We start from the raw sequence: 15,213 nt of genomic DNA, 5'->3' as shown, positions 1-15,213 counted from the left end.
GGTCTGATCAGCCTCTAGCCTCTCCCCGTCACCAAGCGCAATCCTCGACGTATCCCTCTTCCCTGCACGCACAAGGACCCACGGAGCCTAGCAAACTTCGTGTGAGTTTATTCAGAGCTCTTTGTCTCGAGTACTTTCTTTGGTTGGCGTGATGGGCTTGCGGTTTAGAGCCTCCAACCGGATGGGCTAGAAGAGTGTTCACGGGAAGGAACTCTAGTCCGCCTCTTATCTTTTCTATCTGCAACTGTAACTCAAGCAAGTTTTCCTGCCTGCACCGCGACCATCTTTGGTGTAAGTAAACGATCTTTAAATCAACCACTACGCCTCTGTGACTAATTCTAGCCCATGCATGCCTTGCCGCTGCACGGTCTCCTCTGACCCCGCGTGCCCGGGCTGCTGGCCACAGCCCGCATGCGCAAAGACCGGTCTGCATATCGCTCCCGGCCCGCACACCTGGCAGCAGCAGCAGTCGGGGAGGTCAGGGTGCTTGTGCCTGGTGCAGGTGCGGCTTCAGTCAGCGCTGCGAGTGGGGCCTGCCCTATCGCTGGGGCTCCACACCGTGCACCTGCAGCTCCAGCACTCGCAGCGGGGGGGAGCCCTGCACTGGAGCCTGCTGCCTCTTCCACTCCATGCTGCACAGGTCCCCGCTGCACAGGTCCCTGTACTCTGCTGGGAGTGGAGGGAGCCCCAGCCCCTCCCTCCCCACCTGATCCAGTGTGGGACTTCCCCACTGCAAGTGCAGAACTGCAGGCATGCAGCACCTGCAATAGAAGTGGCTGGGCAGGCTGCACAGGGTGGCACTCCTTGCTCCCAGGGCAGTGCTGGCCATCTCTATCGCAGGGGCTCCATGCCATGTACCTCCAGCTCCACACTTGCCGCAGGGAAGCCCCATGCTGGACTCTGCAGGAAAGCAGAGGGTAGAGCTCTGTACATTCCTGGCAGAGTGGGGACCTGCACAGCATGGAGTGGGGAAGACAGCAGGCTCCAGCATGGGGCTTCCCCCACTGCAAGTGCTGGAGCTGCAGGCGTGTTGCATGGAGCTGCAGCGATAGGGCAGGCTCCGCTCCTGCCTCCTGTGCAGCACTGTCTGGAGCTGCGCCTGTGCTGGGTATGAATGCCCTGACCTCCCTGCCTGCTGCTTTTGCCAGGCAGTGGGGGCTGTACACCATGGGGGGAATGTGTGTGGGGGGGTCCCTACACCCCCCACCCTCACACCCACACTGCTCAGCTGAGCTCTGCACTCTGACTGCCCCCCTGCATGCAGGTTCCGTGCTGCACTCCTGCTTCCACCCTGCTGGAACTCTACCCCCCTGCTGCTCCGAGCGAGCAGGTTCTGGCTGCAGCAGGAGCCCTGCCCAGAAGCTGCTGGCTGGCCAGAGCCCTTCTGCCCAAGAGGGTGGGAGCAAAGCCCCATAGGGTATGTTGGTGGCTTGTACATGTGTGTGCCTCACTCTAATCTTCCTGGGTGGATTAGCTGGGCGGGGTGCAATGCGTTGGGGGTGCTGTGGGCTGGATGAAAGTTCCTGGTGAGCTGGATTCGGCCGATGAGCTGTATTTTGCCCACCCCGTACTAGATCATGCCTGTCCCTCAAATGTAAATTTATTATAATAGATATCATACAAGAACGTTGGTAGATAAGTAGATATTCCTAGAACTTAATTCAATCCTATTTTGTAGTTCTACCATTTTATGCTAATTGACGTAATGATCTCAAAACAGTTTTCATAATAAAACTTCCACCTGCATAGCACAATATGCCAAATAGTATGATTTAGATTTCAGTTTGCAAATTAACAGCTTTGTCATTCTTAAAGAGAATGTCCTCTTAGGTTGGCTGATATAATACATGGGAATTTGTATTATCGACTTTCAGGCAGAACTAGAATTTCAGTTACTAAAGCTAGAAGATTCATAACTTGTAGAAAGTAATAGTATGATAAATCTCTTTGCTTACATGTGTGTGACCCACAGGCACTAACACTGACTTTGTCAAACCACTTGGCCCAGGTACTGGTAGAGTGTGGTACTGTACTTATACTTCTATTTGGAAGAACGTTATTATTATAGTTAGCGAATGGTAGGCGGGCAACTGGGGCAATGAATTCTGCATGTTACCTAAATTGGGGGGGAGGGTGTTGCCAGGATGAAGCCAGGGACCCTTCACCTTTTTGTTCCCTATTCCCTTCCCTACCCTGTACCCTCCACGTGCCTTGCTTCTTCCATGCAAAGGGCTCTGCTCCAGCAGTAGAGCAGTGGGGAGGGCAGAGCAGTGGTGATGAGATTGGTGGTGTCTAGGTGGTGACAGTGCATAGTGAAGGGGCAATGGCCAGCAGAAGCAGTGTGCTGGAGGAGAGAGGTGCCATCAAGGGTTAATGCTCATCTCCTTTTTTACTATCAAATTGGTGTTTATTTGCTGCTCTACACGCATTTTGGCAGCTAAAAAAGTAGATGATATTTTCCCTGCAGCAGCAAATCTCAAGCCACTGCCCCTGCACCATGCGACATCACCACCCAGAGTGCAGAACTGGCTAGCGATGCCTCTGGTCTTGCTGTCTGCGTTATTAAACTGTAAGAGTAGATTTATGTTCTTTCCGCATCCACTCCTGATAGGTCATCCTCTTGATTGTGGAATACATTCTTTATACCTTAACTGGTGATTAAACAGGCTACTATGCTACAATCTCCAGGAGGCAAAGACCAAGATTTGGTTTATTGGAAGACTACAGAACCCTGATACAAGTTTCTTTTGTCAGCCTTCAAGTGTGTAGAGAAAACAACGAGTGGAAAATATCATCAACATTTCATATACTCGAGGAGAAAAAATATTTCTGATTCCAGAACATCACAAAACCTACTTCATTATTGCTTTTTTACATATGCCTCTACAACAAGCTACTACAGATTATATGCATATATTCAGTGGATTCTGTATGTGTGATACAAATACACAGTATAGACATGATTTTGAAAAGCGTCTTGTGACTTAGAACAAGATGGAATTCTCTGGTTTAAAAAGGACTGGTACCAACCCCTGCATTTATATTGACTCATATTTTCTATTATCAAAGATTCTTGTGAGCTTTATGAACATTTTTAATATTTCTCATGATAATATCTTTTCTCATAAAGTTTCTCTAATATATTTATTAGCTGCAGCCCTTTGAAAATCTGTAGTAACAAAGCCCTAGTCCTAGAGACTTTGTGTTTACTCACCCCAATAAATGTTAAAATTCAGCTAAACTATAAATGGTTTAAAAATCAACTTTCCTCTTACTCTCACTAGTGATGTTACTAGAATTTTGAAAACTTGCCAAAACAAAAACTGCACAAAAATACTTTAAGGCCATACTGTCCTTGCAGTAGGATGTGTAGGACTTGTAATACCTAGAAGATGCTGGAGTTACTGGAGCGGAGGGAGTGGATAATCCATGCTAAATCCTCCTGTCCTATTGTTACATTTCCTACCATTAAATGAAGCATGATCTCTCTAGTCAGGAGACTGCATATGAGGCAGTAAAGGGAAGAAGGCCAGGATTATCACATACACAACCAAACTATAAATTTATGGCTTGATTATCAATCTATGAATCTTCTTATCCTGCAATAAACTGAAAGTAACTGCATTGAAAACCGGAGTTATAAGTGAGACAAGAATTGGGCTCTCATTTTTATACCTGTTGGGGTCTAACCTTTTTGGCAGGCATGCCATGAATTAGCCTCATACCCTCTCTGAGTGCCACTCGTATCCCTTTCTCCAGTTTCATCTGCTGCTCTGCTTTCAGCTTCCTACCCAGTACTCTTTTCCCAATATTATGCTCTGGTTTCTGTCTCCTGCCTTATCTGCTACTGTGCTGTATGTTCCCTCCCTGGGCCATGTGTCCTACACAGAGGTTTCCTGTGATAATTCTGGTATGCATACCACAGCTTGGCCACTCCTGTTTTAGAATGACTCAATCTGGCTCTGTTATTGTGTGTCTAGATCAGTGGTTCTCAACCTTTTCAGACTTGAGGCACCCCTCGTTAGACTCAAGGAACCCCTTGCAAAATGACAATTTTTAGTTTTTCACTTGTCTTTTCGACCGTTGGGCTAGGGACAGACATTACACATAAACCGGTTGAAGTGATCAGAAACTGTTTTAAATCTGTAACAGAACAGAAGTTTAGTGCACATAAACCAGTTTCAAAATGGCTGAAACTGGTTTGAGATAAACCTGGTTGAATGTAGTATCATGCTTAACTAATTGAGCTCAAACTGGTTTATGCAATGTCTGTCCCAGACCCCTTCCTGGTTTAAGTTAAATAAAAGTCCTCCAGCATCCCAGCATGCTCTCTGGGCTAGGCTCTCTGGTCCAGCTGAGCAGGGCTGTCCCCGCCCCTCTGCTTCCAAGAAAGAGCAAAAGCAGGGGTCTGGCCAGATGCTGGCCCCAGAAAGGGAGCAAGGAAGAAGTTTATCCTCTCCCACCTTGCTGCAGCAGCATGGGGGCAGGGCTCTTGATGGGGCATCAGCCCTTGTCATAGTGTCAGAGTGCACGAGCCTCTTCCCAGTGGGGAGGCTGTGCTGTGGGATGGGCAGAGCTGCAGCGAATGGCACATATCAGCACTGGGGCTTTCAGGGGGCCAGAGCCCCACTGAGCGTTGCTGCTGCCACTCTGGTCCACAGCAGCTTTCCCTGCCAGGAAGGGGCCTGTGCTCCTTGACACCGTAACAGTGGCTGCTGCCCCCATCACAGTTGCTCCCCCTCTTGCTGCTGCAACAGCTAGGCAGGGGCAGGGCCAGACACTGGGTAGCTGGGCACCTTATGCAGGGGGCAGGATTGGGGGGTTATTGGAATTGGATTCCTTACTAGAGCATAGAGAGTTCAACAACAAATAATGGGGCTAGATTCAAGAAAAGTCAATGCATTAAATAAAATAATCACTGAATAAAACTCTTTGGCTTTTGTTTTCAGGAGGTCAGACAGGAATATATTGCCTTTTCCCAGCCTTAAGCTATGTGTATGCTCTCTCCAAAATAGATCCTATAAGCCTTTAAAAAATAATTTTCATTTTCTCCAATTTAAAATATAAACTCTTTTTCAGGCTGGGTAGCATTTCAGTAGCTAATAGAGTAGGTGGACAACTGAGGAATATTTTTTTAATTGTTTAGGTAACCTTACAGTGTTTCTTTACCGTGAACAGGCCTGCTTGATAAATGCTTGTTACATTCAGCTATTGATGTGATTTAGATAGGCACAATCATACAACTGATACTGCTAAAAGAAATTTAAATTATTCTGACCACATCTACATGTGTGATGGACAGTGCAATTGTTACTTCGCAGTTATTTAGTACTTGCATAAAAAACGATGTTACTGCACAGTACTGTCACCGCGTGCTTTTTGCCCAACACTACTTAGCAGTAGCTACGAGCTACTGCACAGTAGCTCATTACTATTGTGCAGTGATGTCACCACACGGTTAATGCCTGGCAACACTACTGTGCTGTAACAATGAACTATGGCACAGTAGCAATAAGCAATGAGCTAGTAGCTCATGTAGATGCACCCCCTGTGAATATACTTATAAAAAAAAATTGTGATATGGAGGTTGTACAGAAAAAATGATCTTGTTGCTAGTGTTGGTATATATGAGATATAATGGTCACATACAAGCATTATATTTTAATGGGAGAATCACTGTTCCCCTGGTAGCAACCACAAGTGTACAGATGTTCACAGTATTAATCCTGGATAAAAAAGTTGCAGTTCTGGGATCAAAATAACTGCTCCTGGGAGAATTTCTTTTAGGAGAACAGAAGCATGTGCACTTGTCTGCAACTTAACTTCTTCCAGGGTCCAAAAGCATTCAAGCTTCAGGGAAAGGTTCCAAAGCATTCTGGACTAACTACAGAAAGTCATAAAGCCCAAGGTTGAATTGATTTAATCTTCATAGGCTAGTCTAAGCTGTGTAGATTGAACAGATAAGCAAGTGAACAGGCATTCACTTTTGATTCCAGTAATGCAGCCACATGCCTGCAGTGGGCCAGGCCAGAAGCCGGGGGTGCTAGAGCATGCCTCCCTGCTCAACTGGTGCACATAGCTTGGTCCAAGGCTAGCACATCTATCCTGTGAGGGCGGTGGGTTGTGTTTCTGGGGAGTTGCAAAGCATCCTGGGATGTTAGGGGGCTCTAAGTTAACTTGAATCTGGAGGGTATGTGGGACAGAAGTTCAATAAATCAGTTTAACCTAAATCAGTTAAGTCTCATACTATATCCATCCAGGTTTATCTTAAACTGGTTTTAGTCATTTTGAAAGTGGTTTATGTGCACTGAACTTCTGTTGTGTTACAGACTTGAACCGTTTTCCGATCACTTATACTGGTTTATGTGTAATTTCTATCCCTAGCCCTGGAGACTAGGGTCACCCTGGTATGAGAAAGGGTGGGGGTTCAGCTGCTCCCACCCCTCCAGTAGACCTGGAGAAGATGGGAAAGGAGGGGAGGAGTAACTGGCAGCTGCTCCCTACCATCCTCTCTCACACCAGGGACTCTGGTTTGAGAAGTAGATGCAGAGGGTTTTTGGCACTGCCTATTCTGCTTGGCTCACACTCACTGAATGGAGGGAGGAGTGCCACAAGCCCCCTGCCTGCTTCTCTTATCAGAGTCTCGGTTGGGTGACAGCTTTACCCCACTGCTCCACTCCCCCTGGGAATAGGAGGACTTGAGGAGATGCTGATCCCTATGCTTTTTGCAGACCAGGATCACCCTGGTCTTTGGAAGACTCAAGAAACAGGGGAGAGGGGGCAGTTGCAGGCTGAATTTCTGTCCCAATCTCTCTCTTGGAATAATTTCTAGCAGTGGAAGTTTTCCACCACTAGAAATAAACATGTGAATGTGGCCAATGTCTTTAATCTTTTGTTCTTTTTATATGAAATAGTGTTTTTTGACTAACTTGATACCCGTTAGCCCTTTTATCTCTTCAGACAGTACTTTTGTCTAAAATGAGAACCTCATTTTAAAAGATTATTCTTAGAGGATATCTTTTAATAATAAGGCAAAGGTGCATGAATTTATTTATTAATGCACAAGTGGTACAATAAAGATAGGAAGCAATATATGAAATACTATAAATGTGATAGGGTGATAAAAATAGAAGGTACAGACAAAAAAACCTCAAAAAGTGCCTCACTTAAGTCTCATCATTGGGCAGTCAGAGCCCAGGAATTCCTCCTTATAAAGCAACAAGAGAGGAATAACAATTCAGGAAATGTGATGTCTTCAACCTCCCCACAGCAAAGCAAAGGGTGCATTCATGTTCTGTTTACCACTGTGACCTCATCCATTATGGTGATCTCTATTATTCTCTTATTCCTTATTATCAGTTTGATTCAATTTACATTAATTGAATACAATTAAGTTTGTATGACGAAATTTTAACTGCACAGAATGGTGCATGGTATTTGAAGAATTCCAGCATAATGAAGATTATTTCAGTTAATCTTTTAATCTTTCTGGCTCCACCAAATTCATTTTTTGCTGTACACAGAGACACTTAATTTTGTAGGGTAGGCATGTGTTACCATGGCAAGTAGTAGTCTGCTCAACTACATTATACTACTCAGCACGGGTTTTTTCTTGAACTAAAAGTAAAGTAGCTGCTTATGTATAGTGCTGCAGATGGGCTAAATTACAGTGTTAATTAGTCTCTGCAAACAAAGCTACATTGTTTCCAGTTCAGAAGGTAGCTTCTGCAGAACAGCCTGGCATGTTTGAGGCCACTCTTGCTTGGCGTGGTAAGTGTGGGATGTAGTTTGCTTATGGTAGTGCCAATATAGGAGGTGTCAGAGGTGAAAGGAGATATCTGTGTACTGGTACTTTAACTTTTCCCACAGCCTCTGACTTCTCCGTAGGACTGAGGGAGGGGTAAAGTGGCATTAAGTCATCTTTTCCCCCACATCGCATGTTGAATACCAGACCTAATCATCTGCACAATTTTTTTTAACTCACCCTAACCCTAATCTGCTGGACGCTGATCTCCCTCTCTCTCTCTTTCTCTCTCGTTACAAAATCCATTCATTTTACCTTGTTTGAGGCACCTTTTCCTGTTGGCTAAAGGATGGGAGTTGCTCTTAAAATTACTATCAGTATGGATGAAATCAGTAACAGTTATACAGTAACATGCAATATCCAGGGATCCATTAGGAATTGGTGTCCTTGACTATATATAATTTGGAAGTTAGGCTCCTCAACATAGTAGTGATGTAAAATATTTATGTCTCTGTCAGAAGGGTTCTTCAAATCCCATTTGCCAAAATCACTTTAACTGAAGTTGGGGAGAAAAACAAGCAGGAGATCAACAATCTCATTTTAAGGTCTGATTAAATCAGTTCTGTTCCTGGTCTGATATGACTAGAACCACCTAGAGAAGCTCTGGGGTAACACTAACTGTACCAGCTGTAACAACTTTTTAGGTTTGATGGCTTGAGGTCCTGAAAATAGATGGTGTTTGCCAGTTTTATGGCACCTGTAAGTTTCCCTGAGTTGAGCAGCTATGGATTTTCTTCAGTCAGGTCTGAAGTTGAAGAAAGGAACAGTGCTGTTGGAAAAGTTTGCCCAAGGGTATCTTAATAAATTCCAGATAAGCATCTGAATGCTTTCTGTGAACACTTGCATTGAATGAATCACTAATCATTTTGAGGTTTGTTCCTACTGTTTTCATATTCCTTTCTTAAGCCAGGCAGCATAATGCAGTGCAAGAATTGAATCCTATTTATAGAGAAATTCATTTTGTGTTGAATAATTTTGTTGAATAGTTTAATTCCTATGGAGAAGGGTGTCAAATAATGATCTTAATACCATGAGGACTTATTCAAAAAGAACTTGCCATAAATGTTATGGTAATTTTAAAAAATGGGTTTCTTCTTTTAGTTCTGGGTTGCTCAAGGGGGTATACATCCTATTTTATGAAAAAAAAGACTTATGTTGTTTGATTGCTACAAAATATATTTCTCATGAAGAGTCCTGATGGTTTTGCCTATGTGTTCACATTTCAGATCAGCGTGCATTTATTTTAGTGAAATAAATCAGCATGCTGAGATGTATTCTTCTTCCTCCCCTGCCAATTTAATGCTACTACTGCATGAATTGTTTTGGGAGTACTACAAGACATGTATTTCATAGCTAAAACTGCCTTCTAGTTTTTCTTTTTAAACTTATTTTTCCTCTCTATTTTGATTTTAGCTATTGACTGCATTACAGGCCTAATTCACTACTCTTTCTTATGCCTTGTGTGGTCCTTTACACCCTGTAAAAAGTAGATGTAAAATACTACATCAAAAAAGAATGAAATGTCATTTATGTAAGTGAGAATGATCAAATAAAATCAGGCACTGGAGAATTGAGATCAAAGTATTTTGATTTCTTTTGAAAACTCCTTAATAGAAGAAGTGTCTTGAAGCTGTTCATCTAAGAAGCAAAACCATATTTATCATTAAACTAAGATGAAGTGCCTCTTTCACCCATGCCAGCCTGTCCCCTTGCACTGCTGCTTTGTTTTAACAACAGTTCTCTCCCTGCATTCCAAGGGCTAGGTATAGAATTAAAAAAACCTAAGGTGGAGTTGATCTAAGTGATATGGTTTTTGTAAGCAACATAGTTTAGATTGGGAGTGAAGAGAATACACAGTTGTCATTTGGTGGGGTAGGCAAATCTGCCATTTTAAAACTAGTCTATGTGTACTGAACTTCTGTTCTGGGTGTAGACCAGTTTTGTAGGCTGAACTTCTGTTATGAGTATAGGCCAGTTTCCAATCACTTAAAATGGTAAAAGTGTAATGTCTGTACCTGGCCCAAGGGTTTGGGGTTCCATCTATTAGAGGAAATTACTTGCTACTTTAACCAGAAATAACCCTGGAAGGAGAGATATACTTAGGCAATAGAAAAAGCTGGTTCTAGGTATCTAATTGGATCATTCTGAGTCACTCCATTGACTCTATATGGTTTGTAGGTACCTAACTCTGTCAGTTTGGATTGTTTTCTTGAGCCCAGGTGCTTAATTTTTAGGTGTTGTAATTCCTAAGTGGAGGCACCAGCTTGATGTGCCCCACAAGTGGATAGTTTTCAGAGATTCTTGAATAAATGTAGAAAAAGCTGTAGCATTTCACATTATAATGTCATCTTCCTGCTAGTGGTCTGTCCAAGAGTCTCATGAGATGTTTTCTAAGAACAGCACCTGAAAATGCTTGATTCAGATTTATTGAAAGTTGTAGTATAAGGTTGCTCTTATCTTAGATTATTATTATGCTTATGGCTGTTGAAGTTCATTTGTATCATAAAGATATGCAATATCTGGTATAGTTTAGAGGCTGATGGAGTATGTCAGGAATTTGGGAGCAGTTATGGGGATTTGCATTCCTTCCCTGATGCGAAATTCTATTTAGTTTTATTCATATACTTAATGCCAGCTGTTGAAATCACACACAAGAAGGGTATTTTAACCTTTGAGGTTTAGGAGGTAAGTTAGCACCATGGATCCAAAATCTCTTCATGTTGCACCAGAGTCTGTAGAAGGTGAAAAATAAAACCTGTGATTGTTCTGTAGTCACTGTTATCAATTACAAAGAAGGATAGAGTGTCTCTTAATTAACTTAATAACCTGATAGGTGCATTTAGACATAACTAATTAGAACTTTGTTGTAATTGGGCCTTTGATTAATGGACTGTAAAGGCTGCTCCATTTTTATTAAATGCATTCTACCCAGGAGAGCACACAGTTCACTAGCAGACTCCTTCTATACCTGAAGAAGGGTGTTTGTGCCCAAATGCTAGCAAAGAACAGTTTTTTCCAACTATTTAGTTGGTCTAATAAAAGATATCACATCTACCCAAAGAACTTTGTCTGCCTCTGGATGGTCACAGGAAGATTAGAATTTAAGACTGTACTGAATAGCTAACAGAACACCCCATGGTGAACATACCCTCCCTCTACTCCAACTTACTTCAGTCAGCTTCTGGCACTGGGAGCGGCTTGTGGGATGGGGAGGTTGGCAGGTTTGGGGGATGGTATTGGCTGGCCCATGGTGGGGAGGGTTGTCTATCTGGGGGAAGAGTGAGTGTCCAGGGGGCTAAAAATAAGCCCTGGGGCTGGGGCCTGTGGCTGGGCTTTCTCAGCCTTGGGGCTGTGCTGGGAGCTATACAGAAGTTCAGTTGGACCTGATCTAAGTTAGACTACCTTGGAGGTACAGTTAACTTAGATTGGGCTAGCCATTTTTAGACCACTCTCAACTTCCTGAATTTCTGTACTGTTCACACTTAGATCCTTAGTTATGTCAATCTAAGTGTAAAGGTCTGCACCTGGGGGAACTAAGTTAGATTGGATAGCCATTTTTAATGCAATCTAACCTCCTAGTAACTTCCCTGAATGTCTGTACCTATCTTTTGAGGATGGATAAGCATTGGAATGGGCCATCTAGTGACTTTGTGGAATCTCCATCCTTGGAGATTTTTAAAAGCAGGTTAGACAGTAGTTAGCTGGTGTGGCTTAAGCTGGGATGATGTCACTGTAAGTAGGGGACTACACTATGGCTGGGGACAGACATTACACATAAACCTGTTTAAGGGATCAGAAATTGGTTTAAACCTGTAATAGAGCAGATGTCCAGTGCACATAAACTTGTTGGAAAATGGCAGAAACTGGTTTGAGACAAACCTGGTTGAATGTAGTATCAGCTTTAACTGATCTGAGTCAAACTGGTTTATGCAATGTCTGTCCCAGACCCCTTACTGGTTTAACTTCAGTCTGACTCCCCCAGCATCCTGGTATGCTCTCTGGGCTGGGCAGGACTCTCTGCTCCACAGCAGGGCTGGCCCCTCCTCTCTGCTCCCTGGCTACAGCTCCAGCAGACTGCAGGCATCTCCCTGGCTTCCCCCTGCTCCCCTCCCTCCCCTCTAAGCAGGGATTCTGCCCTCTGCCTTACACAGACACACAGCATTAGCTAGCAGACCACAGATCCGTGCTGTGGCAGATGGGACAAAGGCAGGTATCTGGTAATGTCAACAGGTAGCTGGTAATGTCCCTCTGTTGTTTTCTTAACACAGGGGTGATAAACACTGTGTTATCAATTCCCTGCTGGGCTGGTCAGAAGGTGGGGAACCCTTCCCTAATCAGAGTGTCCTGCCGGGACCTGGCCATGCCCCATTCAGCTTAGCATTGTGGAAGGGAAGGGAGAGCTGCTCTAGTGCCCCCCAGCGTCTAGCCTGAGCCACTGCAGGCACGTGCTTGCATTTTTTCAATCCAGAAGGGATGTCTGTACAATTGCAAACTGGTTTAGCCAGGTTAGATTAACCTGCAAACATTGAATCAATTCAGCTGCAGGCTTTTTGAATATCTGTCCCTAGGCTATATGACCTTATAAGGTCCTTTCTAGTCCTGCTTGCCTAGTATTAGGATCACTTAATACCAGCACAGCCCATTTTCCACCCACATAGATGAAAATATCCCATTTCTGTTGTATAAATGATTTTTTTTTTTTACAGGTTCTTACAGAATGAAAGTGGGGCCAACATATGTCTACACATCACGTAAGATATTTTTTCAGGGAATAAAGTGCTCTATTAGCCTCCTGCTAGCATTCTGAAAATTATTCCAAAAAAATATACAGAGTATGACATACCTGAGAATATTATGGAACAACATTTTTAACTGTCTGATGTTTTAGTGATATTCCTTTTACTCAACCTATTCTATATAGACATGTAGGCATTTTACAATTTTTATTTCTTGAGTATCGTTTTTCAGTACTACATTAGTTTTTATAGCAAATTGTTAACTTTTCTCATCCATTTCTTCAAAAACGAGCAATATTGGGGAACTTGTATCAACTTACACCTTCCTGTTTAGATTAACCTGACATGGAGAAAAGTCCTGCTTATTCTTCACTACAGATTGTTTTGAGAAATGATACAAATCATAATCTTTTTCCTACATAATGGCATGATTTTTTGCTAAAGTGCCCCCCCTGTTGAATTCCTTTCTCTGCTTTGTCCATGATAAACATGAGAGAAATCCTTTCCTGACACAGCTTCTGCACTTTAGCCTGTTGAAGAATACTGCGGTAGTTGATATGATGTTGCCAAGCAACAATAGATGGGTTACTCCAAGTAGTTGACAGCCTTCTGGATATAAAAATCCTACCATCATATTCCTTTTCTGTAGAATGGCCTTCTTCCATATGATGTGAAACATATGTGCTTGTTCACATGAGTGGGAGACTTTCTTGGTAGAATCTTTGTGGGTTAAATTCCTTTTGTTCCTTTTGTGACTGGTGCTCAATTAGGAGGTCCTCTTGTTGAGAAATGTATTTTGGCTTATCATAGATTTTTTTTAAAACCAATTTTAAACCCAGAAACCAGATATATTTTCCATCTTGGCTTCTTAAGATAAAGTTCTTACTCTCCATTTGGAGGTTTATATGTACCTTATTTTCTATTATACATAATCCTTTATACCACTCTGGAAATAGAAATGGAACCTCACAATCAGTAATTAGCTCTGTCTTTCTCCACATGCTCCTTTACCAAACTATCTTCTCTGAAAGCAACTCAATATTACATCAGACGTCAACTTCTATTAATATTGGAGGAAATATCTGATGAGCAGCTTGTAGAGGAGGACTGAAGTAGGGATGAGTTTAAAGTTGTGGTGTGCAGTCTGTATTATATAGTGTTTGTGGCAAGGCATGTGCCTTGGGTGGATCAGGAGATGATATAAACTCTTTTCAAGTTTAACTTTTCACTTCCTTGGTTTTATGTCAGTTATATTAGACCTGTTCAAGCATAGCTACTTCACAATTTTTTTGGTATATTTATTGGTTTTGAGTTTGGTTTGCTTAGCCAGCAGTACAGAAATAGACAGTAAAGCAAACTATGCAAAATAATTTGGTGATAAAGTAAAGTTTCTAATTTGTCCTGATTGACATACTGATCATGCAACATTCATTTTACATTCTTCCAACAGGGTTAAAATATACCGTACCATTTATTCACCTGAATCTTAAATAAACAATTCTGTGTGTGACTGGCAAGAAAACAGGTTGTTTTAAAGTGGGAAGTCAGGGTATCCAGCATCTTGCATATCTATACATTTTTGCCTTTATTCATAATCTATATTGTGAGGTGTATGCTTTTTATAATGTTAGTCTGTTAAAGGATAGCTAATGGGGCATATACCATGCAGGTTGCCTTTACTTATTGATTCCATTGCATTTTCTAGGGAGACTCCGTATGTTTGGGACTAAACTACTTCAAAACTCTTAGCCATTTGGCTTCAGACAATTTGTAACCTCTCATAAAATATTGTACTATAACTGCAACTGTTTGCAACTGCTGCATTCATTTTTCAAACTATGTACAGTGAAAGCAAGGACAACTCTGCTGTACAGTCATATTCATTGCCCATGAAAATCATTCATACAGCAATATCTATAAGACGATCTTCTGAGTTTCTGGGCCTAATTCTGGATTTCACTGACTTCAGTGAAATTCCTCTCTATTTGTCATGGTGGAAAGGGATCAGGATCAGGAAGTGTGCCCTCCTGAAATACTGCTTATTTGAATATATAGGCTTGTGTGGTTTCCTAATGTCTGCAGGGTCTGGAAGACATATTACATAAGTGAAGTTCCACATGCATGCAGGTTTTCACAGATTTAATAATTTGAAATTACTAACAATTTAAACCCTCTTCACAAAAACTGAAGACATGTTTTGGCTCAGTTAATTACAGTTATTGATATTCTTTTGTTTGTCAGTATAGTGCTTGGTATAAGTTATTATACTAAACTGAATTGCATTTTTAAAAATCTGTTTAAGGAATTGATGACCAAGCTGATAACAGAAACACCTGACCAGCCAATCCCATTTCTCATTGACCATCTTCAGTCTAAACAAGGAAACCGCAGTCAGCTTCAGAGAACATTGTCAGGATCTGCTGCTCTCTGGGCAGAAAGTGAAACATCAGGTAAGCATGGGATAGTTGCATGCTTTGAAATAAATGTTGGAATGGGCTAGTCTCCTGTAATTTGTTCAGACACAGGATGCAAAAACAAAGAAGAATTTTTAAGATGAAGAAAAACTAATATTTTCAATAAGTGATTCTTTATTTTATGTACCATTAAAGGGATTTTATGCATTCTATGCATATGGTATAGAAGGTCAGATATTCTCCTTATCGAGTTATTCTT

The 15,213-nt window shown here is 42.2% G+C and overlaps 1 protein-coding gene across 1 annotated transcript in view; it reads left to right on the top strand.

Moving 5' to 3' along the window:
- The first annotated feature begins 12,510 nt into the window (after positions 1-12,510).
- CUNH8orf34 (chromosome unknown C8orf34 homolog) overlaps positions 12,511-15,213 on the top strand; it is a 67,435-nt gene continuing 64,732 nt past the window's right edge. Inside the window, exons 1-2 of the mRNA XM_006039483.3 lie at positions 12,511-12,555; positions 14,843-14,990. Of these exons, the coding sequence (XP_006039545.2) occupies positions 12,541-12,555; positions 14,843-14,990 (163 nt within the window). The 5' untranslated portion in view covers positions 12,511-12,540. The remainder of the gene's footprint in view (positions 12,556-14,842; positions 14,991-15,213) is intronic.

This window comes from Alligator sinensis, unplaced genomic scaffold (assembly GCF_000455745.1).
Source record: "Alligator sinensis unplaced genomic scaffold, ASM45574v1 scaffold1102_1, whole genome shotgun sequence".
NCBI classification, from domain to species: Eukaryota; Metazoa; Chordata; order Crocodylia; family Alligatoridae; genus Alligator; species Alligator sinensis.
Note: the sequence above shows the minus strand (reverse complement) of the source record. Positions and strands in the feature narration are given on the sequence as shown.